General features: G+C 44.8%; 1 protein-coding gene across 1 annotated transcript; it reads left to right on the top strand.

Moving 5' to 3' along the window:
* Positions 1 to 14,081: 14,081 nt before the first annotated feature.
* On the top strand, positions 14,082 to 24,544 carry LOC129693544 (uncharacterized). Its single transcript, XM_055630347.1, has 2 exons — positions 14,082 to 14,206; positions 15,727 to 24,544. Exons 1-2 carry the CDS (start codon positions 14,119 to 14,121, stop codon positions 19,311 to 19,313), a joined length of 3,675 nt encoding a protein of 1,224 aa, XP_055486322.1. The 5' UTR covers positions 14,082 to 14,118; the 3' UTR covers positions 19,314 to 24,544.
* Positions 24,545 to 27,498: the final 2,954 nt, after the last annotated feature.

The raw sequence follows: 27,498 nt of genomic DNA, 5'->3' as shown, positions 1-27,498 counted from the left end.
CTCCCACTAGTGGAAACATCCTCTCCACTTCCACTCTATCCAAGCCTTTCACCAGGATAGAATGAGTGTACAGGGTAAGCGCTGGTCGGCGTGGAATCGGTGAGTCAAAGGGCCTGTTTCCAACTGTGGCTCTATACTTAAAGTTGAAGAAACCTATACACAAACCAGCTTGCTGCATCTGGTGTGAAACCCTCGTTTGTGGCCAGGTACTATGTGCGCGACTGTTCGTCGTTTCTGTACATTAAGACCGAAAGTGAAAGTGAAATTTCATGGAATTCATTCCAATCTCAGGTGTGGAGATCACTGGAGAATAAATAGCCTTTCTCTGCAGATATCGCCACTGTCGTTGGAGTCGATTCTCGTGTTTGCTGAGAGCAGTCTCGGTACATCTCAGCTCCTAGCGCCGGGGGTTGTGATCGGTCCAGTGAGGTTTGGCGTCTGCACGCAACACTGATTGTGCCGGGGGAGCTCCAAGCAAGACCATTCGTCCCATCGCCAACGCTGCAATCCCCTTACAGCTGCAGATCGGTGAGTGATGCAGGTTCGTGTCCCAGTAATGGACAAGAAACAAAACATGCGGGAATATTCAGCTAAAGGGTCTCGACCAGAAACGTCACTCATTCCTTCTATCCAGAGATGTTGCATGTCCCGCTCAGTTACTCCAGCTTTTTATGTATAAAGGGCTGGAGCAACTTAGATAACTTCAAGTAACCCTTGCTCACCATCCTTCCCAGTTCTCCGACCAGTCTGACTGTCCCCGTTTACATTTTATTTCTGCCTTGGTGCTAACGAACTATTCTACATGTTCCATGATCTCCATCCCCTTTGTCTCGTTGTCACACCTTAACCTTCCTTAGCTCTGTGTCTCCCTCTCCCCTGACTCAGTCTGAAGAATCTTGACCTAAAACGCCTCCCATTCCTTCTCTCCAGAGATGCTGCCTGTCTCGCTGAGTTACTCCAGTTGTATCTATCTTCAATTGAAACCCAACATCGGCAGTTGCTTCCTACACCTTTAAAGGTTTACTAGACAAGTGTAGACACGTTGGGTCTGGTTCCCCCAACGCAATATTTCACCAAACTGCGCATGCATGGCTGACGGGCCCACACTAACGGGAGAAATTAAGTTAAAGTTAATAACTTTGCATTTAATATTTCCATTATCTTGCCATCCCTCTTCCTACCCCTATCCTTCTACATTCCCCCTCATTCTCCAGCATTCCCTCCCCCTCCTCTTCACCCTCCCTCTTCTTCCCCCTCTCCTCCTCCCCTCCCCCTTCTCTCACCTCTCCCACCAACTCCTTTCCCCTTCCCTGTCATTCCCTCCCTGCCTCCATAACCCCTCTCCCCTCCCCACCCCCTCTCCTCTCCCTCTATCATAGAAACATAGAAACATAGAAATTAGGTGCAGGAGTAGGCCATTCGGCCCTTCGAGCCTGCACCGCCATTTAATATGATCATGGCTGATCATCCAACTCAGTATCCCGTACCTGCCTTTTCTCCATACCCTCTGATCCCCTTGGCCACAAGGGCCACATCTAACTCCCTCTTAAATATAGCCAATGAACTGGCCTCAACTACCCTCTGTGGCAGAGAGTTCCAGAGATTCACCACTCTCTGTGTGAAAAAAGTTCTCCTCATCTCGGTTTTAAAGGATTTCCCCCTTATCCCCCTCCTTCCCCACTCAACTCCCCCCTAAGCCACCCCCCCCACTCTCCTTCCTCACCTCCCCCACTGCCCTCCTTTCCCTCTCTCCCTCTATCTCCCAATCCCTACCTCTCCTACACTCCCCTCCTCCCCCACTCTCCCTCCTCCTACCACACTCTCCCTCCTCACCTCCCGCACTTTCTCCTCCCTCTCCCTCTCGGCCCCCTCCTCTCCCTCAATCCTCCCACTCTCTGTCCTCTCCTCCGCCGTATCTCGATCGCCAACACCGTTTTCTCCACCACGTCAGCGATGAAGTTGCATTTGAGGCACGGGCTGTCGGGCGGGACAGGCCGAGTTGCCTGGAGCTGGGGAGGGAGAGGCTGAGGCTGCGGCCTAGTCCTTGCACCGGTTCAGGTTCTCTCCCTTCCTGCAGGCCCGGAGCAGCAGCGCCGCCACCCCCAGACCCAGATCCCCGTTGTGAGGCCAGGCAATTGCGCGCAAAAAAAAAATGGCTATCTGACAATCTGAAATGGCCCCAACTGCACACGTGCGGATACGGGACCCACTGCGCATGTATGGGCTGCAATTGGGGGCACTGCTTTAAGTTATTTTAAGTTTTAAATATCAAGTAGACGAGATGTGGACCCGTAGGGCCCGTTCCCCAAGGCAATACTGACCCAAAGCCCCCAACTGACCCAAAGGCCCCAATTGAGTAGGCGTGGCTGACGCGCGTTACGGCAACCGTCCCCCAACTTCTATGGCCGCTTCGACAGGGACAATCTAGAGACAGCGATCAAGGCTGTGCTCCCTGCCGATCACCAACCCCTCACACTCACCCTCTACGACATATACGTGGCACTGAGTAGGACTAATGCACATAAAGCTGCTGGCCCTGACGGCATCCCCGGGTGCGTGCTCAGGGCCTGTGCTGTGCAGCTGACAGACGTCTGGACTGACATCTTCAACCTGTCACTTGCCCAAGCAGTTGTCCCCACTTGCCTTAAAACCACCTCCATCGTGCCAGTGCCAAAACACTCCACTGCGGCAAGCCTCAACGACTTCCGCCCAGTTGCACTTACCCCCATCATCACAAAGTGCTTCGAGAGGCTGGTCCTGGCACACCTCAAAAGCTGCCTACCCCCCACACTAGATCCCTATCAGTTTGCCTACCGCAAGAACAGGAGCACGGAGGATGCCATCTCAACGGCACTTCACTCCGCCCTCTCCCACCTCGATAACAGAGACACTTACATAAGAACACTTATGTAAGAATGCTGTTCATCGATTACAGCTCAGCATTCAACACCATTATACCATCAAAAACTGATCACCAAACTCGGTAACCTGGGCATCGACCCGTCCCTCTGCAACTGGATACTGGACTTTCTAATCAACAGACCCCAGTCTGTGAGGTTAGACAAGCACACCTCTTCAACCCTTACCCTGAACACCGGCGTTCCACAGGGCTGTGTGCTGAGCCCCCTCCTCTACTCCCTCTTCACCTATGACTGCACACCTGTACATAGTACTAACACCATCAAGTATGCAGATGATACAACGGTGATTGGCCTCATCAGCAACAACGATGAGTCGGCCTACAGGGAGGAGGTCCAGCACTTAGTAACATGGTGCACTGACAACAACCTGGCCCTTAACTCCAAGAAGACCAAGGAGCTCATTGTAGACTTCGGGAAGTCCAGGGACGGCACGCACACCACCATCCACATTAACGGGACGGAGGTGGAACGTGTTTCTAGCTTCAGGTTCCTGGGAGTCAACATCTCCGACGAACTCTCTTGGACCCACAATACCTCAACTCTGATCAAGAAGGCTCACCAGCGTCTCTTCTTCCTGAGGAGACTGAAGAAGGTCCATCTGTCTCCTCAGATCCTGGTGAACTTCTACCGCTGCACCATCGAGAGCATCCTTACCAACTGCATCACAGTATGGTATGGCAACTGCTCTGTCTCCGACCGGAAGGCATTGCAGGGGGTGGTGAAAATTGCCCAACGCATCACCGGTTCCGCGCTCCCCTCCATTGAGTCTGTCCAAAGCAAGCGATGTCTGCGGAGGGCGCTCAGCATCGCCAAGGACTGCTCTCACCCCAACCATGGACTGTTAACCCTCCTACCATCCAGGAGGCGCTACAGGTCTCTCCGTTGCCGAACCAGCAGGTCCAGGAACAGCTTCTTCCCGGCGGCTGTCACTCTACTCAACAACGTACCTCGGTGACTGCCAATCACACCCCCCCCCACCCCCCGGACACTTATTATTATTTATTCAAATCATTTGCTATCATAGATAATCATATAGTGATACAGTGTGGAAACAGGCCCTTCGGCCCAACTTGCCCATACCGGCCAATATGACCCAGCTACACTAGTCCCACCTGCCTGCGTTTGGCCCATACCCCTCCAAACTTGTCCTATCCATGTACCTGTCTAACTGTTTCTTAAATGTTGGGATAGTCCCAGCCTCAACTACCTCTTCTGGCAGCTTGTTCCATACACCCACCACCCTTTGTGTGAAAAAGTTACCCCTCAGATTCATTTCCCCTTCACCTTGAACCTGTGTCCTCTGGTCCTCGATTCCCCTACTCTGGGCAAGAGACTGTGCGTCTACCCGATCTATTCCTCTCATCATTTTATGCACATCTCTGGAGAAAATAAAATAGGTGACGTTTGTCGCTCTTCCAGGGAGATGCTAAATGCATTTTGTTGTCTCTGTACTGTACACTGACAATGACAATTAAAATTGAATCTGAATCTGAATAGTAAATTGGATTAGTAAAGTGTGGAAAGTAGAAAAAAAAGCAACTACAACTACAATTAGTGCAGTTAGTGATAGCCACCCTAATGTGGCTAAGCATCTATGGACTTCTGTAGCTTTTGGTTAATAAAAATACTAGCTCCGCACTTTCCTTGAAAGGAAAGGTTCCAATTCGATGCAAATAATTTGTGGGGGGGGGGGGGGGGGGGGGGGGGGGGGGAAATAATGATTATATTCCTTTAATGAAATAATTAGTAGTCTCAGATTGAAATGTTAGTTTTGTATAATATAAACATTAATCAAAGAATAATCAAAAACAAAAACATCAGAGAGAGAGCCACCATACATTTTTCAATATAAAATACCTGAATCACACTTTACTTATATTTCATACTTTTAGTTAATTCTTGAATAATCTAAATAATCTAATTAGTGTTAGTTAGTATTCATGATTATTAATAGTTGTTAGAAGTTAGTACTAAAATGTAAGTATTATATATCCGTTGCAGGATATTTACCCAATTCTTATTACGAATTTTAGGTAACTCTTAAACATAATAGTTTAAAGTTTAGAGTTCCGTATCTTCTCTGCGAGATAGCAGTATTCAGGTAGGTGTTGAGTGTTGAATATTTTTCAATCTTCGATCTTGTCCTCGATGTTCTTGGCAAATTCCAATGCTTCCGTGTGCTTGATGAAGAAGTATTCCTTCTTCTCGTAACTAACTCTTAGTGTTGCGGGGTATAACAGTCCATATCTCAGATTTTTTATGTTCTTCAGTATTCTTCTTGTTTCTGTGAACAATGCTCTTTTCTTAGCAACTTCCACAGAATAATCTCTGAATACGCTAATCTTGTCTCCTTCATATAAAAGATTTCTGCTTTTGCCAATTTTCCTCATCATGTCATCCAATACATGGTCATATTGGACCTTTACTATCATTATTCTTGGCGGGTCGCCCACCTTTGGGGGACGTCTCGGCACTCTGTGCGCTCGGGCAAGTAATGGCGCCTGGTCCAGGTTCAAAATTGTTTTCAGTACATCTGCAGCAAATTCACGGGGGTCACGAGTCCCCTCTCTGCCTTCCTGGATGCCCACGATTCTTAAGTTCTGACGCCTCTGTCGTCCCTCCAAGTCTGTACATTTTTCAGTTATTTGACGCAATAACTTTGCTAGGCGATGGTTCTCGGTGATGAGTTGTTTTGTAGTTGCGGTGCTTGTCTCAGCAAGCTCCTCAAGTTCTTTTACCATCTTGTGGTGTTGGTTTAAAGTCTGGAAGATAGGTTCAAATTTAGAATCAAATCTAGATTCCATCATATTCAGTTTTTCATTTACTTCTTCAACATTTTGAGTCAAATTTCTTTCCATATCTAATTTTCAGTCTTCCATGTACCATCTCTGTAACCTCGTCTTTAATTTGTTCTTTAATTTCTTTTTTAAAAGATTTCAGCTCTTCTTCAAAGTTCAGTCTAAGATTTTTAAGTTCCTCCATTAAATTAGAGATTTCCTGTGTAAGAAACGTTTTTAATTCTTCCATCTCAGTCTTTTTCTTTTTCTTTGAGATGTCTTCTCAGGATACTGTCAAACCTGAGGCTGAGGCTTCAGTTGGGCCTACCTCTTTAGTCTTGCCGGTTTTTGTCTTGGGAGGGGGAGTATGCTGAGTCAACATACTGCCGGTGTCGCGCGCCTGATGACGTCACGGGCCTACTGCAAAATAATTGGTGCCGTTTTCTGCAGGTAGGATCTGTCTTTTCCCCCCGTTTTTTCAGTTTTTTTCACGGATCTAGTTGGCGCGAGTCTCTCGTACTCCATAGCGCCACCGGAAGTCCCGGATGATGGTATTTCTATATTTAGGATGATGTTATACAAGTATGATATTAAATAAGCTGATTCGGCCTTTGTGTCCGTTGCTTCGTCCAATAAGTCTGGAGACAAGTTATGATATTCTTGTGTATACTTTTTCAAATAGTCACATATTTGAAAATATTTAAAATAATGATTATTTCTCTAATTGTATTTTGGTTGTAGTTGTTGAAATGATAATAATTTTCCAGTTTCATACATGTCTCCAAACGTTTTAATTCCTATTCGTTCCCAATGTATAAATGATTTATCTATAATAGAAGGTTTAAACGACAGGTTATTAACTATTCGAGAAAGAAGCGATAGATTTCTTAATTTTAGGGTAAGTTTTATTTGTTTCCAAATTCTAATTGTATTGTGTATAGTGGATTTTTATTGGATTTTATGTTATTCAGGTTCATTGGTGAGAGGAGGATCGCTCCTATATTTAATGGGGAGCAGTCCTCCCTCTCCATTACTATCCAATCCACCTGCTGGGCAAAGTTGTCCAACAGGTGAATCACATTTTTGATATTTACTGCCCAATAATAGTACAATAAATTAGGAAGTGCTAATCCACCAAATTCTTTAGGTTTACTCAAGTGTTTTCTTTGTATTCTATGGGATTTATAGTCCCATATAAAATTTGTAATATCTGAGTCCAGTTTTTAAAAAAAAAACTGTTTTGGTAGGTATATTGGTACTGACTGGAATAGATATAGAATTTGTGGTAAAAAGATAATTTTAATCACATTTATTCGATCTATTAAAGACATCGGAAGTGTTTTCCAAAATTTAATTAGAGCGTTTAATTTCTTACGTAGGGGGATGTACTTTGCATTCAACAGAGCTTTATATTTTCTAGTGATTTCAATTCCCAAATATTTCAATTTTTCTGTAGCTATTTTAAAAGGGAATTTTAAAAGGTGTGTTGAGTCTCTGGGTTTTATCGACATAATTCCAATTTATTCTGTATCCTGAGAAAGATCCAAAATCTTCTATTAGGTTCAGTATGTTTGGTATACTAATTTGGGATTTTGTGATGTACAATAGTACATCATCTGCGTATAATGATATTTTATTATTTGAGTATTTTGTATTATAACCATGGATATTCGGATGTGTCCTAATTCTTTCAGCTAAAGGTTTTATTACAAGATCAAATAGCAACGGCGATAGTGAGCATCCCTGTCTATTGCCCCTTGATAATTGAAATTTCATAGACAATATATGGTTGGTTAATCTTCTAGCAGTAGGCCTATTATATAATAGTTTATCCATGAGATGAAATTCTCTCCCATTTTAAATTTTTGCAATACGTTAACAAGGTAGTCCCATTCCACTTGATCGAATGCTTTTTCTGCGTCCAATGAAATAATTGATAAATCTTTTTCTTCAGTTTTATATGAGTGCATTATATTGAGCATACATCTCAAATTATTACATGATTGTCTCTTGGGTATGAACCCCGTTTGATCCGCATTTATTAATTTACTGGCATATTTATTTATTCTTCTAGTTAATGTTTTTGCTAGTATTTTTTGATCTGTATTTAACAGTGCAATGGCTCTATATGAACCAGGTTCTTCTATATCTTTATCTTTTTTAAGTATTAGTGTAATCATTGATTCTGCTAGAGTTTCTTTTAAAATTTGTTCTTTAAAAGCATATATGTACGTTTTATGTAAACGTGGGTTCACAGTGACGCATGTACCCCTAGTTAAATTTTGCGGTCACGTGGGTGTGGATCTACGCTCCAGTGACCTTTCGTGAAATCACCCTATAGGATATTTGGTGCAGCTGCTTCAGAAGGGTCGGAGCGAATGATGGGTCCCACACAGCGGCAGCAGCAGTCGCGATGGCGGCTCCATCACCTCCTCCTCCCGCACCGTGCTCGCCCTGATAAGGGGCGCTGCTTGCAAACCCGCCAACAGCGCTTTCAATACAAACCCTCCCGCACGCGGAGGCCTTCCCGAGAGAGAGAAAGATGTTGGAGACCGGGACCAGAGGCACCGAGACCCCGAGACCCGGAGTCGGCGAACTCCTGACACTGCGGGCGGGTCCCCGTTCTCAGTGAGAAACAGATGCGGAGCCAGTGCTGCCCAGCACAGCCCCCCAGCTGTCGCTGTGTGAGAGAGAGAGATAGAGTTGGGTGTGTGCTGTGCTGTGTGAGAGGGACCCTGACTTTGCTGCAGCTCCACAAGGCCCTACAGGAGCCGCTCCCTGATCAAGGCCGACTTCGGCCGCCGTTGCTGCCCGGACCCGGCTCAACCCCGTCTCGCCACAGAGCGCAGCTGGACAAGGCCGACTGGGGGAAAGACGACATGGGCCGCGGGGGACAAGGAAGTGATGAAAACTCGCCCGGACGCTGGCGGTGGTCGGACACAGTCATTGAATGTTTGTGCTGAAGAAATCCTGAAGGATGGTGGAGAAGAGAATAGTGAACAAGGAGAGTGTGATGACACCAGATGGTTTGGTTCCTCTGCCAACCATGATCATCACCTGGAAGATGATGTGCTGTTTATTGATACAGCTGCATCTACCACCACCCGAAGAGGCCAAAGAGATCCTGAAGGTCCTGGCGTGCATGAAGGCACTGAGACTGGGAAATGCACAGACTGCACCAAACTGCTGCAGACACTGGATATATTTGAAACGAGGATAGCAGCATTAGAAAAATGCAAAGGACTAAAAATACTGCAAGAGTCAACGACAGAGACGGACCATGAACACGACCTCCAGGATACAGTGCCGAAGGGTGAGTTAGCTGAGCTAGCTCCGACAAACACACAACTAAATGATGACGATGAAAGCTACATTATATCCTTCCCGAAACTGGACAAGAGAGAGACAGTTCCAGCTGTCTCTTACTGGCACCAAGTCGGCGCTAAGCCCAAATGGAAAACCACAGTGAATCAACAAGTTCACTCGACGCCAAATGCTAGGCTACCCAAAGCTAAAGTAGCACGTACCAGCCGGATTAGCCCGTCTCCGAAGCTAACTTTGCCACTGAAAAACAGGTTCCTGCCACTACGAGAGTCCACGAACGACAGCCCGCAGAAACGTGATGAGAAACGGAGACGGAACACGTCGCCAGGCAGGCAAGCAGCCGCGAGCCCCGAGATGCGTCCGGACAGACGGCGCGGACAGAGACGGACCATGAACACGTCGCCAGGGAGGCGAGCTGCGCATGGGTCCGCCATCGGCACATCAAGCCCCGGGGCGCGTACGGACAGACGGCGCAGACAGAGACAACAAGGACCCATCACACAGAAAGCGGATGAACCAGACACTCTGATTGTAGGAGATTCAGTCATAAAGGATATAACCAGTAAGAAGATCAAAACATGCTGCTTCCCAGATGTGGCGGTTAGTGTAGTCAACCAGAAACTAGCCACAATTATACTGGAAAACCCAAAAATCCCACAGGTAATTGTGCATGCAGGATTTAATGATATTCGAAAAGAACAGTCAGAACTTTTAAAGAGGGATCAGTGGTCCCATACCAGCAGTTGACAGGGGAATAAACACATTCAGTCGGCTACTTGCACTGAATACATGGAGTCTGCAATGAAAGAGGAAGGAGCTTTATTGACAACTTTAACTTGTTTTGGGGGCGCAAATATCTTTTCAGAGCAGATGGTGTACACCCAAACAGGTTTGGCTCAAGACTGTTAAGGGACAATCTTCTCTTCTCGCTCTCCCCACACATCTACCCTGCCACTGTCTGACACACAGGCCGCAGTCAGACCACAGGTAGAGAGGCGAGGCAACAGCCCCCCCACACATCTCCCCTGCCACTGTCTGACACACAGGCCACAGTCAGACCACAGACCTTGAGGAGAGACAACAGCCCCTAAATATTATGCTAATTTATAGGCCTCCTAAATATTATGCTAATTTTTTCGATGACTTTACAGAATTATTATCTAGCATCTCCACTGACTTTGACTGTCTAGTTATAACTGGTGATTTTAATTTTCATACTGATGATTTGAATGACAATGGTGCAAAATAATGTTTTACTATTTTAGACACATTTGAACTGTCTCAACATGTGAAAGAGGCTACTCATTGTAAGGGGCACACTCTGGACTTGATTATCACAAAGGGTCTCAATGTTTCTGATATTTTCGTGACTGATCCTTCATTGTCTGACCACTTCTGTGTTTTCTTTAATATATCTTTTATTCCCGACATACAGACAAAATCAAATACTGTCAAAAAACGGTATATAAATGAACATTCTAATGTACTCTTTAAAAATGCCATCTCCTTGTTTCCACCTCTAAACCCATGTTCTGCTGATGATCTTGTAGATAACTTTAACTCCAAAATTGTGAAAGTTATCGATGTCATTGCACCTGTTACGGTTAAGACAATTTCTAGTAAGCAAAAGGCACCCTGGAGAAAAGCTGCTTTTGTAACAGCCCAGAAAAGAAAATGCCAGAAAGCTGAGCGCATCTGGCGGAAAACAAAACTTCATATTCACCATGACATCTATAAAGAGAGCTTCCGTGCCTACAATTTAGACTTAAAAAGTGCTAGAGAAACATTTTTCTCCAATATCATTAACAACAACAGTAATAAGGCAAAAATCCTATTTGCAACTGTTGACAGACTGACCAACCCCCCAACACAAATACCACCAGAACTCCATTCCACGCAGAAATTCAATGAGTTTGCATTCGTTTATACAGATAAAATTGAAGGCATCAGATGTGCCATCAATATCACCGCTTCAAATAAAAATGTTGGATCACCACCCTGTTTAGGCAAAAGTAACATGGCAATGATGACATGCTTTAATATCATCTATATCTATATCTATCTATCTTCTATCTATCTATCTATTATCTATTATATCTATAAAACTCTGGGGCCATCCGACCGACTGCCGACCGGCGCCCTTCCTGCCTTTCGATTCGTGCCCGATACTCGCAGATGTCCAATCGGAATGGCCGATGCTCGCAGATGTCCAATCGGAATGGATTCATTTGCATGTACGGCTGCCGGCTGCATTTCTTCCTTTGATTCATTGCCACGCCCAATCCAGACGCTCAATCTCCGAGATATTTTCCATTTCGGTAGAGATTTCGCTTTTCTTTCTAAGTATCCGCTCCTCATTTCATTTCGTCGTGTTGAAGTACACGTTTTTAATCAAATCCTTCTCCCCACCCCCCAAGTATTTCAAAAATAAACAGGCTTCTCCATTTACATGTCAGCTTCCAACACACTTCGAAACAAAGTTGCAAGACATGAACACTGAACTTTTCACTGCTGCAGCAGGCAGGGGAGGTGCCATTGGATTTTTTTTTAAAGAGGCAGGGCAGTGCTGGAATCTTACTTTTGGGAACGGCTGCAGTTCCATTGGAGGAGACGGGTGCATGGTGGAATATTGGTTTGGCGGATCACACCATTGGGGGAGCAGACCCAACGGGTCTGCACTTGGTCTAGTATATCTATAAAAGTCTGGGGCTATCCGTCCGGCTGCCGTCCGGATCCCTTTCTGCCTTTTGATTCGTGCCCGATACTCGCAGATGTCCAATTGGAATGGCCGATGCTCGCAGATGTCCAATCGGAATGGATCCATTTGCATGTACGGCTGCCGGCTGCATTTCTTCCTCTGATTCATTGCCACGCCCAATCCAGACGCTCAATCTCCGAGATCTTTTCCATTTCGGTAGAGATTTCACTTTTCTTTCTAAGTATCGGCTCCTCATTACATTTCGTAGTGTTGAAGTGCACGTTTTTAATCAAATCCTTCTCCCTCCCCACCCCCAAGTATTTCAAAAATAAACTCGCTTCTCCATTTACATGTCAGCTTCCAACACACTTCGAAACAAAGTTGCAAGACAGGAACACTCTGAACTTTTCACTGCTGCAGCAGGCAGGGGAGGTGCCATTGGATTTTTTTTTAAATCCACTGCTGAGGGAGGCAGGGCAGTGCTGGAATCTTACTTTTGAGAACGGCTTCAGTTCCATTGGAGGAGATGGGTGCATGGTGGAATATTGGGTTGGGGGAATCACACCATTGGGGGAGCAGACCCAACAGGTCTGCACTTGGTCTAGTAGACTCTAAAACTGTTGTGGAAACGGTGACACAACTAAGGCCATCCACCTGCTGCCTTGATGCTTTACCTACCAACTTCTTTAAGAATGTTTTTGACTGCCTAGCAATAGACATACTGCAAATAGTTAACGGCTCTCTTCAATCAGGCAATTTCCCAAAAGCCTTGAAAACTGCAGTTATTAAACCTCTTTTAAAAAAGCGGAGTCTAGATCCCTCTATTATTAACAACTATAGACCAATATCAAACCTATCTTTCATAAGTAAAATCATTGAGAAAGTTGTCCTCCTGCAACTTAATCACTTCCTGGCTTCAGCTGGCTGCTACGACAACTTCCAGTCAGGATTTCGACCTCTTCATAGCACCGAGACCGCCCTTATTAAAGTTGTAAACTACATCCGTCTTAACACAGACTCTGGCAAAGTTTCAATATTAATGCTATTAGACCTCAGTGCTGCATTCGACACTGTTGATCACTCAATACTTTTAGACAGGTTGGAAAAATGGGTGGGGCTTTCAGGCACAGTCTTAAGTTGGTTCAGGTCATATCTACAAGATAGGAACTATTTTGTTTCCATTGGCGACTTTGTATCAGAACCAACCAACTTGTGGAGTCCCGCAACGTTCGATCTTAGGGCCCTCTTTATTCAACATCTACATGCTTCCACTAGGGCAAATCATGCGAAATAATAATATTGACCACCACTGCTATGCCGATGACATTCAAATCTATGTAGCGCTATCACCAAATGACTATCGCCCCATAGATCTGCTGTGCCAGTGCATTGAGCAAGTCAAAGACTGGATGTGCCAAAATTTCTTGTTGTTGTGTTGTTTTAAAACCACTTTTAAAACAAGACTGAAAACTTTTATGTTTACTTTAGCTTTCAGCTAAATCTTAACTACATTGCACTTTTAACTTTTGCACTTTTTATAATGCATTTTTAATTTTGCTTTTCTTTTCTTTTAGTTCTATTTTATTTCATTTTATTATTTCATTTTATTGTATGACATGTTTTTATGTGAAGCACTTTGAGTCTGCCTCGTGTATGAAATGTGCTATATAAATAAAGTTGCCTTGCCTTGCCTTGCCTTGCCTTCCCCTCCCTCCCGGCCTCGGCGTGCGGGAGGGTTTGTATTGAAAGCGTCGTTAGCGGATTTGCAAGCAGCAGCGGGCAGGAGGTGGATGAGATGGAGCCGCTGTTCGGGGCCCGTCATTTGCTCCGACCCTTCCTCACCCCGCACCTAATATCTTTCCCACGCAATACAGTGTCTATCTTCGTTACAAACCAGTATCTGGTTGCCAAGCCGGGCAAAATGACTCGGTGTTTAGGTTGCCTGGCGGCGCTTTGAGTGGTCAGTGGGACCCGGGCAACCGTTCATTTCGAACCCTGCCTCTACATAAACACTGGCGCAGCGGTATAGTTGCTGACTCACTGCGTCAGAGACCCGGGTTAGATCCTGACCACGGGTGCTGTCTGTACGGAGTTTATACGTTCTCCCCGTGGGTTTTCTCCAAGATTTACGGTTTCCTCCCACGCTCCAAAGATGTACAGGTTTATAGGTTAATTGGATTGGTATAAATGTATATTGACCCTAGCGTGTGTAGGATAGTGTTAGTGTGCGGGGATCGTGGACGGCACGGGCTCGGTGGCTTGTTTCCACACTATCTCTAAAAACATTTTTGGTCACATGTTCAAAAAGCCGTACGTCGAGTGGATTCATTTTCATATTTTATTCCTCGTTCTATTTCAGATCACTGGATTTTGTTGATTGTCCACTTCCGGTTCAGTGATGAGTGAGTGCTTGCAACTGGCCACTCTGGGCCGGCCTTTCCAGTTGGGAATGCTGTACGACTGCCGATCAGATGCTCTGATCCCAGGTACTGGAAAGTCTTCCCAAAAAAACATGAAGTCACATGAGCCCAGAGTAGGTGAATCGAAAGACATGATAAGGGAATAACGTATAGTGCAAGGTGAAGCCAGCAAAGTCCGATCAAGGGTAGTCCAAGGGTCACAACGAGGTAGATAGTGGTTCAGGACTGCTCTCTGGTTGTGGTAGGATTCACATATACCTTCCACTCAATGAATTTCAACTTATGAAGGATTTTGTCAGGGTCTCTTGCCCAGAGTTGGGTAATCGACGACAAGGGGACATAGGTTTAAGGTGAAGGGGAACAGATTTAATAGGAATCTGAGGGGTACAAAGGGTGGTGGGTGTATGGATCAAGCTACCAGAGGAGATAGTTGAGGCAGGGACTATCCCAATGGTTAAGAAACAGTTAAATGAGTACATAGACAGGTTTGGAGGAGTATGGGCCAAACGCAGACAGGTGGGTCTAGTGTAATTGGCACATGTTTGTCAGTGTGGGCAAGTCTCTTTACATGCTGTATCACTCTATGATACAGTGGTGGTCAATGCAGGGCCATAAGTTCAGGTGACCAATCTCACAATGGTGACCACAACCTTTGTCAGTTATAGTCCAGTTTATACAGTGGATTGAATATTGAGCGGCACGGTGGCACAGAGCTAGAGTTGCTGCCTTACAGCACCAGAGACCCAGGGTCGATCCTGACTATGGGTGCTGTCTGTACAGAGTTTGTACTTTCTCCCCCGTGACCTGCGTGAATTTTCTCCGGAATCTCCGGTTCACCTCCCACACTCCAAGGATGTACAACTTTGTAGGTTAATTGGCTTAATAAAATTATAAATTGTTCCTAGTGTGTGTAGGATAGTGTTAGTATGCGGGGATCACTGGTTGGCGATGCCCCGATGGGCCGAAGAGCCTGTTTCCGCGCCATATCTCTAAACTAAACTAAACATGGATATTTGAAGAATATTTGAAGTTGATCCAAACCATCGCCTATCCATGTTCTACAGAATTGCCTCCTGACCCACTGAGTTGCTGTAACACTCAATGTATTTTTAGTTTAGTTTTAGAAATACCGTGTAGAAACAGGCCCTTTGGCGCACAAAGTCCGCACCAACCAGCAATCCCCGCACATTAACACTATCCTACACACACTAGGGGCAATGTTACATTGATACCAAGCCAATTAACCTACAAACCTGCACGTCTTTGTAGTGCGGGTGGAAACAGAAGATCTAGGAGAGAACTGAAGATCTCGGAGGAAACAAAGAACGTACAAACTCTGCACAGACAGCACCCGTAGTCAGGATCGAACCCGGGTCTCTGGCAGTGTAAGCGCTGTAAGGCAGCTACTCTACCGCTGTGCCACCAAGCCGCACATATTACTCATGTGGTCAGTCCAGTGAGTGTAGAGTGTTTTACTTTCAGCCCAAGACACATCCTGTACAGAGATTGAATCTACTGAAGGAATATTATTCACTTTGCGTAATTTTCACAACATTAACAGTTTTGATCGCTTATTTATCCTGTAGGCATCACCTTGTGGGACTTGCAGACACTGCAGAGCAACCTTGACTGTCGTGATCAGCCCAGCACTGAGTTTCACATCATTGCGTCAGACTCCATGGAGAAGAAAGCCAATGCCCTCAATGTGTCAGGGTCACTGAAGGCGAGTATCCTGGCTGGGTTAGTGGAGGTGAAAGGGTCGGCAAAATATCTCAGAGACACGAAGGAATCAAAGCAACAAGCACGAGTTACCCTTCACTACAAAGCAACAACCAAGTTTGAACAACTGACAATGAGTCACTTAGGGAGACAGAATATTACCTACCCGAGTGTGTTTGATGAGGGCTCAGCCACCCATGTCATTACAGCAGTGCTGTATGGGGCCCAGGCCTTCTTTGTGTTTGATCAAGTGGCTTCTTCAGCAGAGAACATACAGAATATTCAGGGCAACATGGAGGTGATGATTAAACGTCTCCCTAAGATTGCGATCGAGGGAAAGGCCTCCCTAGAAATGACAGAAGAACAGAGCTCTCAAGCCGAGAAGCTTAGCTACACCTTTTACGGGGACTTCTCACTGAAGAACAATCCCACCACCTACAGAGATGCCATCAATATCTACGCAACACTCCCACACCTGCTGGGCTCAGGTGGAGAACATTCAGTGCCTGTCACAGTCTGGCTCTATCCTCTCAATAAACTGGACACCAAAGCTGCTCAGTTGGTGAGGGAGATCAGCGTGGGACTGGTCAATCGCTGCCAGTGTGTCCTGGAACAGCTCAGTGAGGCCGCGATGAGGTGCAATGACCTGATGAAAGACAGTGTCGCAGTTCAGTTTCCTGAGATCGGGGACAGGATACTTCAATTCCGAGAGATGTGTCCGAAGTACAAACTGGTTTTCCAAGGGACCTTAGCCAGAGTTTTGCCGTCCATTCGGGGCGGCAGGAAGGAGGAAGGGTTGCTGACGGACATACTGAAGAACAGGGAGCAGTCACCATTTAAACACCAATCACTGACCACATGGCTGGATGACAAGGAATGGGAGATGATGGTTGTGGGATTTTGCCTCAGGATAATGAAAGACATACCTGTTGTGAAATCAAGGAGAGAGTTGCATAAAGTGTTGATGGGTCCAGTAACAGACTACGAGGTCTGTTTCACATTCACAACACTGCATCAGGAGGATTTCTACCTGACGGAGGCAATCAATTACCTCCGATCTCTCACAGCAGTGAAAATGCAGATGCCACCTCCTGCTGCCGGAGCCAAAACAACACAACACAGCGAGCGCTGGTTTCACTTATCGTCCATACCCGAGAAGATGAAGGAACGATCGGGCATGTTCCTGGATTTTGCCACAGCCAACAGTGGGGACGAGAAAGTAAAATTCCTTGTTGGATCCGCACAGGATGACAGTAACGTGGGTGCGTCTATTTACCTGTACGGAGGTGTGATGGTGAGGAGCCGCTGCTTTGAACCCCCGTCTCAGCCTGAGAGACCAACAGCGAGTGGGACAACACACGACAGTGTGATGCTGCAGTTAGAGCCACCCACATGTGGTTCTGATGAGATTGTGGGCTACAAGGTAGAGTATCGAGGTAGCCAGCAGGAGAAATGGACAATACTAGATACACCTGACGCATCCCACTCCTTCACGATATCTGGGTTGGAGTCACACCAGGAATATCACATCCGATACAGAGCAATGACCAAGGTAGGGGTCAGCAAGGCCAGTGAAATCTACATGGTCTCCACCCGGCCGACAAGTCCTCCTGGTAAACCGGTCTTCCAGGATCGTTCACCCAACCCAACACTGTCCGATGACGGATCAAGTCAGATTGGAGCCGACGTATTTCAATACAGGAATGAATACAAGGAAGAATCTTTGTTCAAGTCTATTGCATTGGACAGATCATGGGAGCAGGTTCAGACAAAAGACAGACATGATAGTTCACACAGACCAAAGAGAATTGCCCTGAAACTTCTTGAACAAGCTCAATTAATAACCAAAGGAAACCCTTCCATTTACAAGCTCAACCTAGAGAGGGAGGTGTTTAATCAGTCCAAGCAGCTTGTGAAATGCTCCTTAGGAAAGCCCACCACTATGCACAAGATGAAGACAATTATGTTGCTGGGGGCAACTGGATCAGGAAAGACAACCCTCATCAACGGGATGATCAACTACATCTTGGGCGTGGAGTGGCGGGACAACTTCAGATACCAGTTAATACAGGAGGAGACGGGAAAATCCCAGGCTGAGAGCCAGACTTCCTCCATCACTGCCTACCATCTCCACCACCAGGCAGGGTTTAACATCGACTGCTCTCTGACTATTATCGACACGCCAGGGTTCGGGGACACCAGGGGCATCAGCCGGGATCGACAGATCACTGAGCAAATCCGCGAGTTCTTCACTTCCCCACAGGGCGTTGATCAGATCGACGCGGTCTGTTTCGTCGTCCAAGCATCCTTGGCTCGCCTGACCCAGACACAGAAATATGTCTTCGATTCCATCCTTTCCATTTTTGGCAAAGATATCGCGGAGAACATTCAGATAATGGTGACGTTCGCAGACGGGCAGCGCTCCCCAGTTCTGGAGGCCCTGATAGCCGACAAGGTACCCTGCCCCAAAGACAAAAAGGGATTGCCAGTACACTTCAAGTTTAACAATTCTGCCATTTATGCCCAGCGTCCGACCTCTGGCGTCGAGGGGAGATCTAACAGCGGGGAAGAAGATAATGACTTTAACCTGATGTTCTGGAAGATGGGGACAAACAGTATGAAAAAGTTCTTCACAGCTCTGAGCACGATGCAGGCGAGGAGCCTGCTCCTGACCAGAGAGGTTCTGAATGAACGTAGCCAGCTGGAGTCTATAGTGGCCGGGTTACAGACTCTGATCCAAGCAGGGCTGACCAAATTAGAGGAGCTCAAAAAAACCCAACAAGTTCTGGACCAAAACCAGTCCAACCTGGAAGAAAATAAAGACTTTGAGTACGAGGTTGATGTGATTGTTAAAGAAAAGAGGAAACTTGGCAGCGATGCTCCATTAGTAAACAACTGTACAGTTTGTGAATACAGTTGTCACGACCCCTGTATGTATGCAGGTTATATTTACAAATACTGGTGTACGTCAATGGACTGGTGGGGAAATTGTAAAGTCTGTCCGGGGAAGTGTGCCTCACGAAAACACCGAAGGGAAAAGTACAGGTATGTCTGTGTAACAAAAAAGGAGAAGAGGACGTACAACGAACTGAAGAAAAAGTATGAGAAGAAATACAAAGGTGAGAAGATGAGCCTGCAGAAGGTTAGGGAGTCACTTGAGCAGGAGTTTGCTGAGGTGGGGAACACAGTTCTGGAGCTGATTCAAGAATTATCCCAGGGCATTAGACGACGTGAAGAAATAGCCCTGAGACCAAACCCGTTGTCCACCCCGGCTTACATTGACCTCCTGATTCAGGCTGAGAAAGATGAGGGGAAGCCCGGCTTCATTGAGCGAATTCAGGCACTCACCGCTGTGAAGAAGCAGGCAGAGATCAGAGAAATAATCACCAACAAGATGCTGCTACCAAAGTATTCGAAGGAAGGTGCGGCAGGAGGGAAAAGTTCTGGAGATTAGTAAAATAAAAAAATATCAAAGTGATGAATTGATTCTCTTCCAAGAAGTAACCGAGAAACATTCCAGCTGTTTTCCACTGCGTTTCACTCAACCGATAGACAAATCCTCGGTCTAATTCCTCATCCTTCCCCCTCCCCCAAGTGCCCATAGTGACCTCATTGGAACTTACCGAATGGTGAAAGGCCTGGATAGAGTGGATGTGGTGAGGATGTTTCCATTAGTGGGGGAGTCCAGGATCAGAGGTCACAGCCTCAGAATTAAAGGATGTTCTTTTAAGGAGATGAGGAAGAATTTATTTCGTCAAAGGGTGGTGAATCTGTGGAAGTCTTTGCCACAGACGTCTGTGGAGGCCAAGTCAATGGATATTTTTTAAGGCAGAAATAGATGGATTCTTGTTTAGTATGGGTGTCGGGAGTTATGGGGAGAAGGCACGAGAATGGGTTTGGGAGGGAGAGATAGATCAGCCAAGAGTACAAATCTACACTTTAAAAATGTCCATTGACTTGGCAATGAATGCCACAGATTCACTGACTATCCTCTGACTAACAACATTCTTCCTAGTCGTCTTTTATTCTGACGTTTTTGCATCTGATCCTAGACTCTTCCACTAGGGGAAACATCCTCTCCACATCCACTCTATCCAGGCCTTTCACTGATTCAGTAAGTTTCAATGAGGTCCCCACTCATCCTTCTAATCTACAGCGAGTAGAGGCCAGTGCCGCCACATGCTCATCATATGTGACCGTGGTCGCCTTCGGGATTTTAACATCTCGTAGCCCGCGATCCCTTTACCAGGGATCGACCATGGATGCTTGCGGACTTAACATAACGGAGCCCGCGGAACTCCAAGCCTCAGGAGCTTCGACCGCGGGAGAATAAAGAGGAGGAAGATTGGACCATTTTTGCCTTCCATCACAGTGAGGAATGTGGAATCTGCCGTGGCGGATGTTTGTGTTGACTTTGATGTAGTTGTGTGTCTTGGTGCTTTTTTTCAGCAGGACTGTATGGCAAGTTGCATATCACTCCACCTTAATTGGTACATGCGACAATAAAGACCTTTGATACCTTTAAAGAATTGTAGAAGCTGTATTTTTGCGTAGAACAAAGTGTTGAAGTAATTCAACGGGTCAGGTAGCATCTCTGGAAGACATGGATAGGTGATGTTTCAGGTTGGGATCCTTCTTCACACTAATGTAGTAGGGGAGAGAAAGTTGGGGGGGGGGTGGGAGGTGAGGATACTTGACAGGCCTTGTCCTGCCCCATCTCATCAGCTTTCTCCTACCCGATTTTGAAACGTCACTTGTCCACATCCTACAGAAATGCTGCTTGACCTGCTGAGTTACTCCAGCACTTTGTGCTCTATGCATTATTCTTTCAGAAGTAGACAAAAATGCTGCAGAAACTCAGCGGGTGTGGCAGCATCTATGGAGCGAAGAAAATAGGTGACGTTTCGGTTGTCTGAAGACGAATCTCGACCCGAAACGTCGCCTATTTCCTCCGCTCCATAAATCCTGCCTCACCCACTGAGTTTTTCCAGCATTTTTGTCTACCTTCGATTTTCCAGCATCTGCAGTTCCTTCTTAAACATTTATTTAGTTATTTATTTACTTTAATTATTTATTTCGAACAGAATAAAATAATAAAAAGCAAGTGTGAAACAGCATACAAAAAACAAAACAAAAATATTTATAAAGTGTCATAAACAATATCTATAAATAAATGAAATCGTATGTGTCCGAAAATGAGCAGGAAGAAGCCAAAGCTTATTCATTCCAACCCATTATTCAACTGTTTCTAATTATCTTATATAAATTTAGCAGCTATATGTACACCAAATTATTTACATTTATACACTAATCAAATATTTACAAAGCCATACAAAAAAGAAAAGAAAAAAAACCCTCATATACTATACAGTATCTTAGTCATATATATAACCCATCTCTCTATAATCACCCTTCCCAATACAATCAGCATAACAAATATCTCACTCACAATCACCTTTCCTCATCCCAATATCCTTTTAAACAAGTGTTTTTGTACATCTTTTTAAAGTGAATTATGTTTGTGCTAAGTTTTATCTCCTGTTCCAGACCATTCCACAAATTCACACCACAGATTGCTATGCACATACTTTTAAGAGCTGTTCTGACATTGAGTTTTTTTTTAATTATGTTCCCCTCTCAAATTATACCCACCCTGTCTTTCCATAAACAGTTTTTGTATATTTCTTGGAAGTAAATTATTTCTTGCTTTGTACATGATTTGCGCAGTCTTAAATTTAACCAGATCGGTGAACTTCAGTGTATGTGTCTTTAAGAATAATAAATTGGTATGTTCAAGATATCCAATGTTATTGATAATTCTTATTGCTCTTTTTTGTAATGTGCATAACGGCTGTAGGTTGGTTTTGTAGGTGTTACCCCATATCTCCACACAGTAACTCAGATATGGCAATATGAGTGTATTATACAAAGTATGTAATGATTTGTGGTCCAGAATGTGTCCTGATTTTCCCAATATTGCTATAGACTTTGCCAGTTTTGCTTTGACGTGGTTTATATGTGGTTTCCAGCCGATTTTGTGGTCTAAGATCACACCAAGAAATTTATTTTCATATACTCTTTCTATACTTATGTTATCTATTTTCAATTGTACTTTTATGTTTTCCAAATAGCATAATCTTTGTTTTGCTTAAATTTAGAGACAATTTGTTGACATCAAACCACTGTTTTAATTTATTCATTTCTGATGTGATGACTTCCCAAATCTGCTTCAAATTGCCACCGGAACAAAAAATATTCATATCATCGTCAAATATAATTAATTTCAGTATATTTGATACTTTGCATATGTCGTTAATGTACATTATGAAAAGCTTTGGACCTAACACAGACCCTTGAGGTACTCCACAAGTTATGTTCATGTAAGTTGATTTATGTTCACCTATTTCTACAAATTGTTGCCTGTTTCTTAAATAGCTTCTCACCCAATCCAATCCAACCCCTCTGATGCCATACCTATCCAGTTTCATGAGTAAAATGTTGTGATTTACGGTATCAAATGCTTTTTTAAAATCTATCAATATTCCCACTGCAAGTTTTTTATTATTTATGCAATTCTTTTAGCAGTAATCTGTAACTTTCCAATGGATTATTGTCTCAGATGATACTGCATTATTGCTTCAGCATTTTAAAGCATGTATGCCTAGTTGACATTGTATTGCAATTAATATATGGTTTATTGCAATAGAAACACATTTTTTTATTAAAAGTTATAGATGCACGGATTAATTAATGTGTGTGTGTGTGTGTAAACTTTGACGATTTGTTGGGAAATCAGGTTCTTGTTCTTGGAGAATTTAGAAGAGTCACCGGAAGCTACAAATCAAGGAGAATGAACATTCTCTATTTAGGGAGGACTAGTCACATCTTCCCATATCCACCCCTTTCCGCCTTCCACAGAGACCGTTACCCCCATAATTCCCTGGTTAACTCATCCCTTCCCACCGAAAACAACCCCTCCCCAGGTACCTTCCCCTGCAATGCAGTAGATGCAACACCTGTCCCTGTACCTCCTCTCTCGAATCTGTCCAGGGACCTCAATGGTCCTTTCAGGTGATGCAGAGATTCACTTGCACCTCCTCCACACTGATCTGTTGTATCCGCTGTTCAAGAAGTGGACTCTTATACATCGGCAAGACCATATGCAGACTGGGCGATCGTTTCATTGAACACCTTCGTTCAGTCTGCCTGGACCTAACTGATCTCCCAGTTGCTAAACACTTTAATTCTCCTTCCCATTCCCACATTGACATTTCTGTCCAAGGCTTCCTCCATTTTTATAGTGAGGCTAAAAGCAAATTGGAAGAACATTTCATATTTTGCTTGGGTTTCTCTAACTTCATTTCTCTAACTTCTCTAAATTCACGCAACCCCTGCATTTCCTCTCTCTCCACACACACACCCCCCCCCCCCCACCCAAATTGCACCAGCTTCTCGTTCTCATCCAACAAACAGTCAACAATGGCCTGTTTCCTTTATCACAGTTTTTTGCATATCTTTCATTCATTGTTCTATATCTCACTACATCACCATCTATCTCTCTCGTTTCCCTTTCCGGCTAACTCTCAGTCTGAAGAACCCGAAACGACACCCGTTCCTTCTCTCCAGCGATGCTGCCTGTCCCGCTGAGTTACTCCAGTTTTTTGTGTCTACTCTCTCTTGAGTATTGATCAGGATATCTGAAAACAGGGAGGCAGAACAACATGTGTGTTTCCATCAGGCAGGATCAGTGAGGGAAAGGTAATGAAGAGGCAACAGAGAGCAGGGCCGGATTTAGATGAAGAGAGGCCCTAAGCTGTTCCACTTGTGAGGCCCCTCCCAATACCCCACCCCCACGACTAGAGGAAGATGGTCCACCAGATTGACACCGATTTGCAGCCGAGCGTGGCCAATGAGATAAGGGGTTGGAAAGCTGCGCTTCATTTATTTATTTATTGCCAGTGCTAGTGTCGAGTTATTGGCTTAAAACACTATTATTCTGAAATGGAGGGCAAGGAAAATTACTGAAGGGTTGTTTAAAGAATACAGTGCGTTGTGGACAGCATATGTAAGAAAGGCCTATGACAGTCAAAAATATTATACACCTTGCAGGGCTCTCACTTAATTTTTTTTCTCTGTTGACAGCCGGGCAACCTTGGCAGTTTTTTAAGTTGCCAAATGACAGTTTAGGTGGTCATTTAAGACGGCTTGCATGTAGTTACCAGTCGGAATTATGCTCAATGAAGCATTCACATATTATTTCTGCTTCAAATAAAGTCACAAGCTAAACATATTCACCAATCAAGACATGATATATCCCACAATAACATGCAGCAAAATTATAATACAGTATCTCAACTCTTTTTACACATTGCAATGAATGCAATTTCTACTATTTCTTTCCAAACAAAAATGTGGTTGGATTATTCAGCGTATGATCAACCTCGGTGAGACCAAGCGCAGGCTTGGCGTTCGCTTCACTCAGTTCGCAATAACCAACCTGATCTCCCGGTAGTTCAGCACTTCAACTCCCCCTCCCATTCTGAATCCGACCTTTCTGTCCTGGGCCTCCTCCATGGCCAGAGTGAGGCCCACTGTAAATTGGACGAGTAGCACCTCATTTTTTGCTTGGACAGTTTACAACCCAGCGGTATGTGCATTGATCTCTTCAATTTCAGGTAATCCCTGCTTTCTCCTCCCCCCTTCCCAGCTCTCCCTCAGCCCACTGGCTCCCCCTCTTCCTTTCTTCTTCCCCCCCCCCCCCCCCCCCCCCCCCCCCACCCTCACATCAGTCTGAAGAAGGGTCCCGACCCGAAACATCGCCTATTTCCTTCGCTCCATAGATGCTGCCTCATCTGCTGAGTATCTCCAGCATTTTTGTCTACCCATTCACACATATTCTGTTAACCCACTTTCCTCACCCACTCTCTACATATTGGGGGCAATTTTACAGACAAGTCAACCTACATAGCCAATGCATCTTTGGGATATGGGAGGAAACCCACACACTTGCAGGGAGAATGTGCAAATTCAACACAGACAGTGCCCGAGGACAGGATTGAACACAGATCTCTGGCGTGTGAGGCAGCAAGTCTCACAGCTGTGCCACTATATTTTGTTTTACAACACACAAAAAATTATACGTTGATAACTTTGGTAACTAAAAAAATGAAAATATCCATTTTCAGTTTTAAATCTCCAAGTGACGCTATGTCCCCCTTTACAGCTACTGTATGTTTTAATTCAGTTCAAGACTATGGGGCAGTACATTGGCCATAAAGTTGCTGCCTGAAAGTGCCAGAGACCCGGAATTGATCCTGAATATAGGTGCTGTCTGTATAGTCTGTGACTTGTGTGGATTTTCTCTGAAATCTTCAATTTCCTCCAACATCCCAAAGACCTACACACCTACAGATTTGTAGGATCATTGGCTTGGTGTAAATGTAAAATTGTCCTAAGTGTGTGTAGGATAGTGTTAATGTGCGGGGATCGCTGGTCGGTGGGCAAAGGGGCCCATTTCCCGTGCTGTACCTCTAAACTCAACATCTTCCCCGTACACTTTATGGAGCCCAGAATAAGGCACAATACCGCCAGCTGACCTGGGACAGCATGTTTCTACCTTTGTTAATCGGTTAATGAAGCCCCCAATTTTTTTTTTTGTTAATTCATCTTGCATCCTTTAGCCTTTCTCAATCCTTGTTTCCCTTTTCTAATTCCAGCCCAATAAGGGAAAACAAAACACAAGGATACAACTAAATGAAGTGTAGCCCCAGTTAGAAGTTACACATCTCTTCCAGAACCAAGTAATCTCATTCCCTGCTTTATTTTGTACGTGTTCAGTAATCAAACAAATAAATGCTTCATACAATGAAATAAAATGTTTACAGGCCTCAATACCAGCGTCTGGTTGTTAGTCCCTCTATGCAAGAGAAAATATCACGTGATTTCTCAGAACATTCTAATCAAAATTGCTGTAAATAGTGCAGTCAGTTACAGTAATCTCCAGAGGAAACACAGTGTGGTGAAATAGGCAGATAATTACAACGATAGAAACATAGAAACATAGAAAATAGGTGCAGGAGGAGGCCACTTGGCCCTACGAGCCAGCACCGCCATTCATTGTGATCATGGCTGATCTTCCCCATTCAATAACCCGTGCCTGCCTTCTCCCCATATCCCATGATTCCACTTGCCCCTAGAGCTCAATCTAACTCTCTCTTAAATCCATCCAGTGATTAGGCCTCCACTGCCCTCTGTGGCAGGGAATTCCACAAGTTCACAACTCTCTGGGTGAAAAAGTTTTTTCTCTCACCTCAGTCTTAAATGGCCTCCCCTTTATTCTCTAACACTGTGACCCCTAATTCTGGGATCGCCCAACATTGGGAACATTTTCCTGTATATAGCTTGTCCAGTCCTTTTATAATTTTATATGTTTCTATAAGATATCCCCTCATCCTTCTAAACTCCAGTGAATACAAGCCTATAATCAAGTCCGATCATGAATCAAGTCCAATCCAGCTCAAAGGAACAGGGTTGGAATCCAATGGCTGATAATCTATGCAACAGAAACAAGGAACTGCAGATGATGGTCTACAGAAAAGGACAAAGTGATGTAGTAACCCAGCGGGTCAGGCAGCATCTCTGGAGAACATAGATAGGTGATGTTTTAGCTCAGAACCCTTCTTTGGGGTCACGAAGATTATGTTTAGGAACTGCTGGTGCTGGCCTACACCATAAATAGACACAAATTGTAGACTCCACTGGTCAGGCAGTATCTCTGGAGAATAGGTGACGTTTCGGCTCAAGACCCTTCTTTAGCCTGGGAGTCAAGGGAGAGGGAAACTTGAGATATGAAAAGATACAAAGGTATGAAAAGGACAAATCAAAGCCAGCAATGATGATCGAGAAAAGGTGAAGCCCACAATGGTCCATTGTTGGCTGCGGAGAAGGTAATAACGAGTTATACAAACAGTGAAACTCATCAGGACGATAGTGAAACTAGAATAACGACTAGGGTGGAATTGGACGATGAGAGAGGGAATGCAAGGGCTACTTGAAGTGAGAGAATTCAACGTTCATGCTGTAAGCTGCCAAAGTGAAATATGAGGTGCTGTTCCTCCAATTTGCATTTGGCCTACCTGTGACAGTGGAGGAGGACCAGGACGGAAGAGATCAGTATCTCCCGATCGCCAAACATTTTAACTCCCCTTCCCATTCTCATACTGACCTTTCTGTTCTAAGCCTCCTCCGGTAACGGTCCTGGTTTCCTGCTGCTGTTGGTCCCTGTTCGGACTGCCATCGGTGCTGGAGAGGTCAGTGACCTCACTCCCGTTTAACTCGATCCTCAGAGCCCACACTGGAAGCTTGGGCACCCATTCAGACATGTTGTGTCTTGCTTACTAAATAGAGAAAGGCCTGGATAAAGTGGATATGGAGAGAATGTTTCCATTGGTGGAAGACGGCACAGCGTTAGAATTAAAGGACGTTCCTTTAGGAGAGGAATTTCTTTAGTCAGAGGATCGTGAATCTGTGGAATTCATTTCCACAGAAGGCTATGGAGGCCAAGTTAATTTATATTTTTAAGGATAAAACTTATAGAGATGTATCAAATCATGAGAGGAATAGATTGAGTAGATGCACAG

This window comes from Leucoraja erinacea, unplaced genomic scaffold, assembly GCF_028641065.1.
Source record: "Leucoraja erinacea ecotype New England unplaced genomic scaffold, Leri_hhj_1 Leri_342S, whole genome shotgun sequence".
Taxonomy (NCBI): Eukaryota; Metazoa; Chordata; class Chondrichthyes; order Rajiformes; family Rajidae; genus Leucoraja; species Leucoraja erinaceus.
This window is presented reverse-complemented; position numbering and strand designations above follow the sequence as displayed.

What these genes read in the sequence shown, in the direction of transcription:
- LOC129693544 (XM_055630347.1), top strand. Translation starts at nt 14,119, where the DNA reads ATGAGTGAGTGCTTGCAACTGGCCACTCTGGGCCGGCCTTTCCAGTTG. An exon ending in ATCAGATGCTCTGATCCCAG is followed by an intron (nt 14,207 to 15,726) that starts GTACTGGAAAGT and finishes TTTATCCTGTAG; the next exon opens with GCATCACCTTGTGGGACTTG.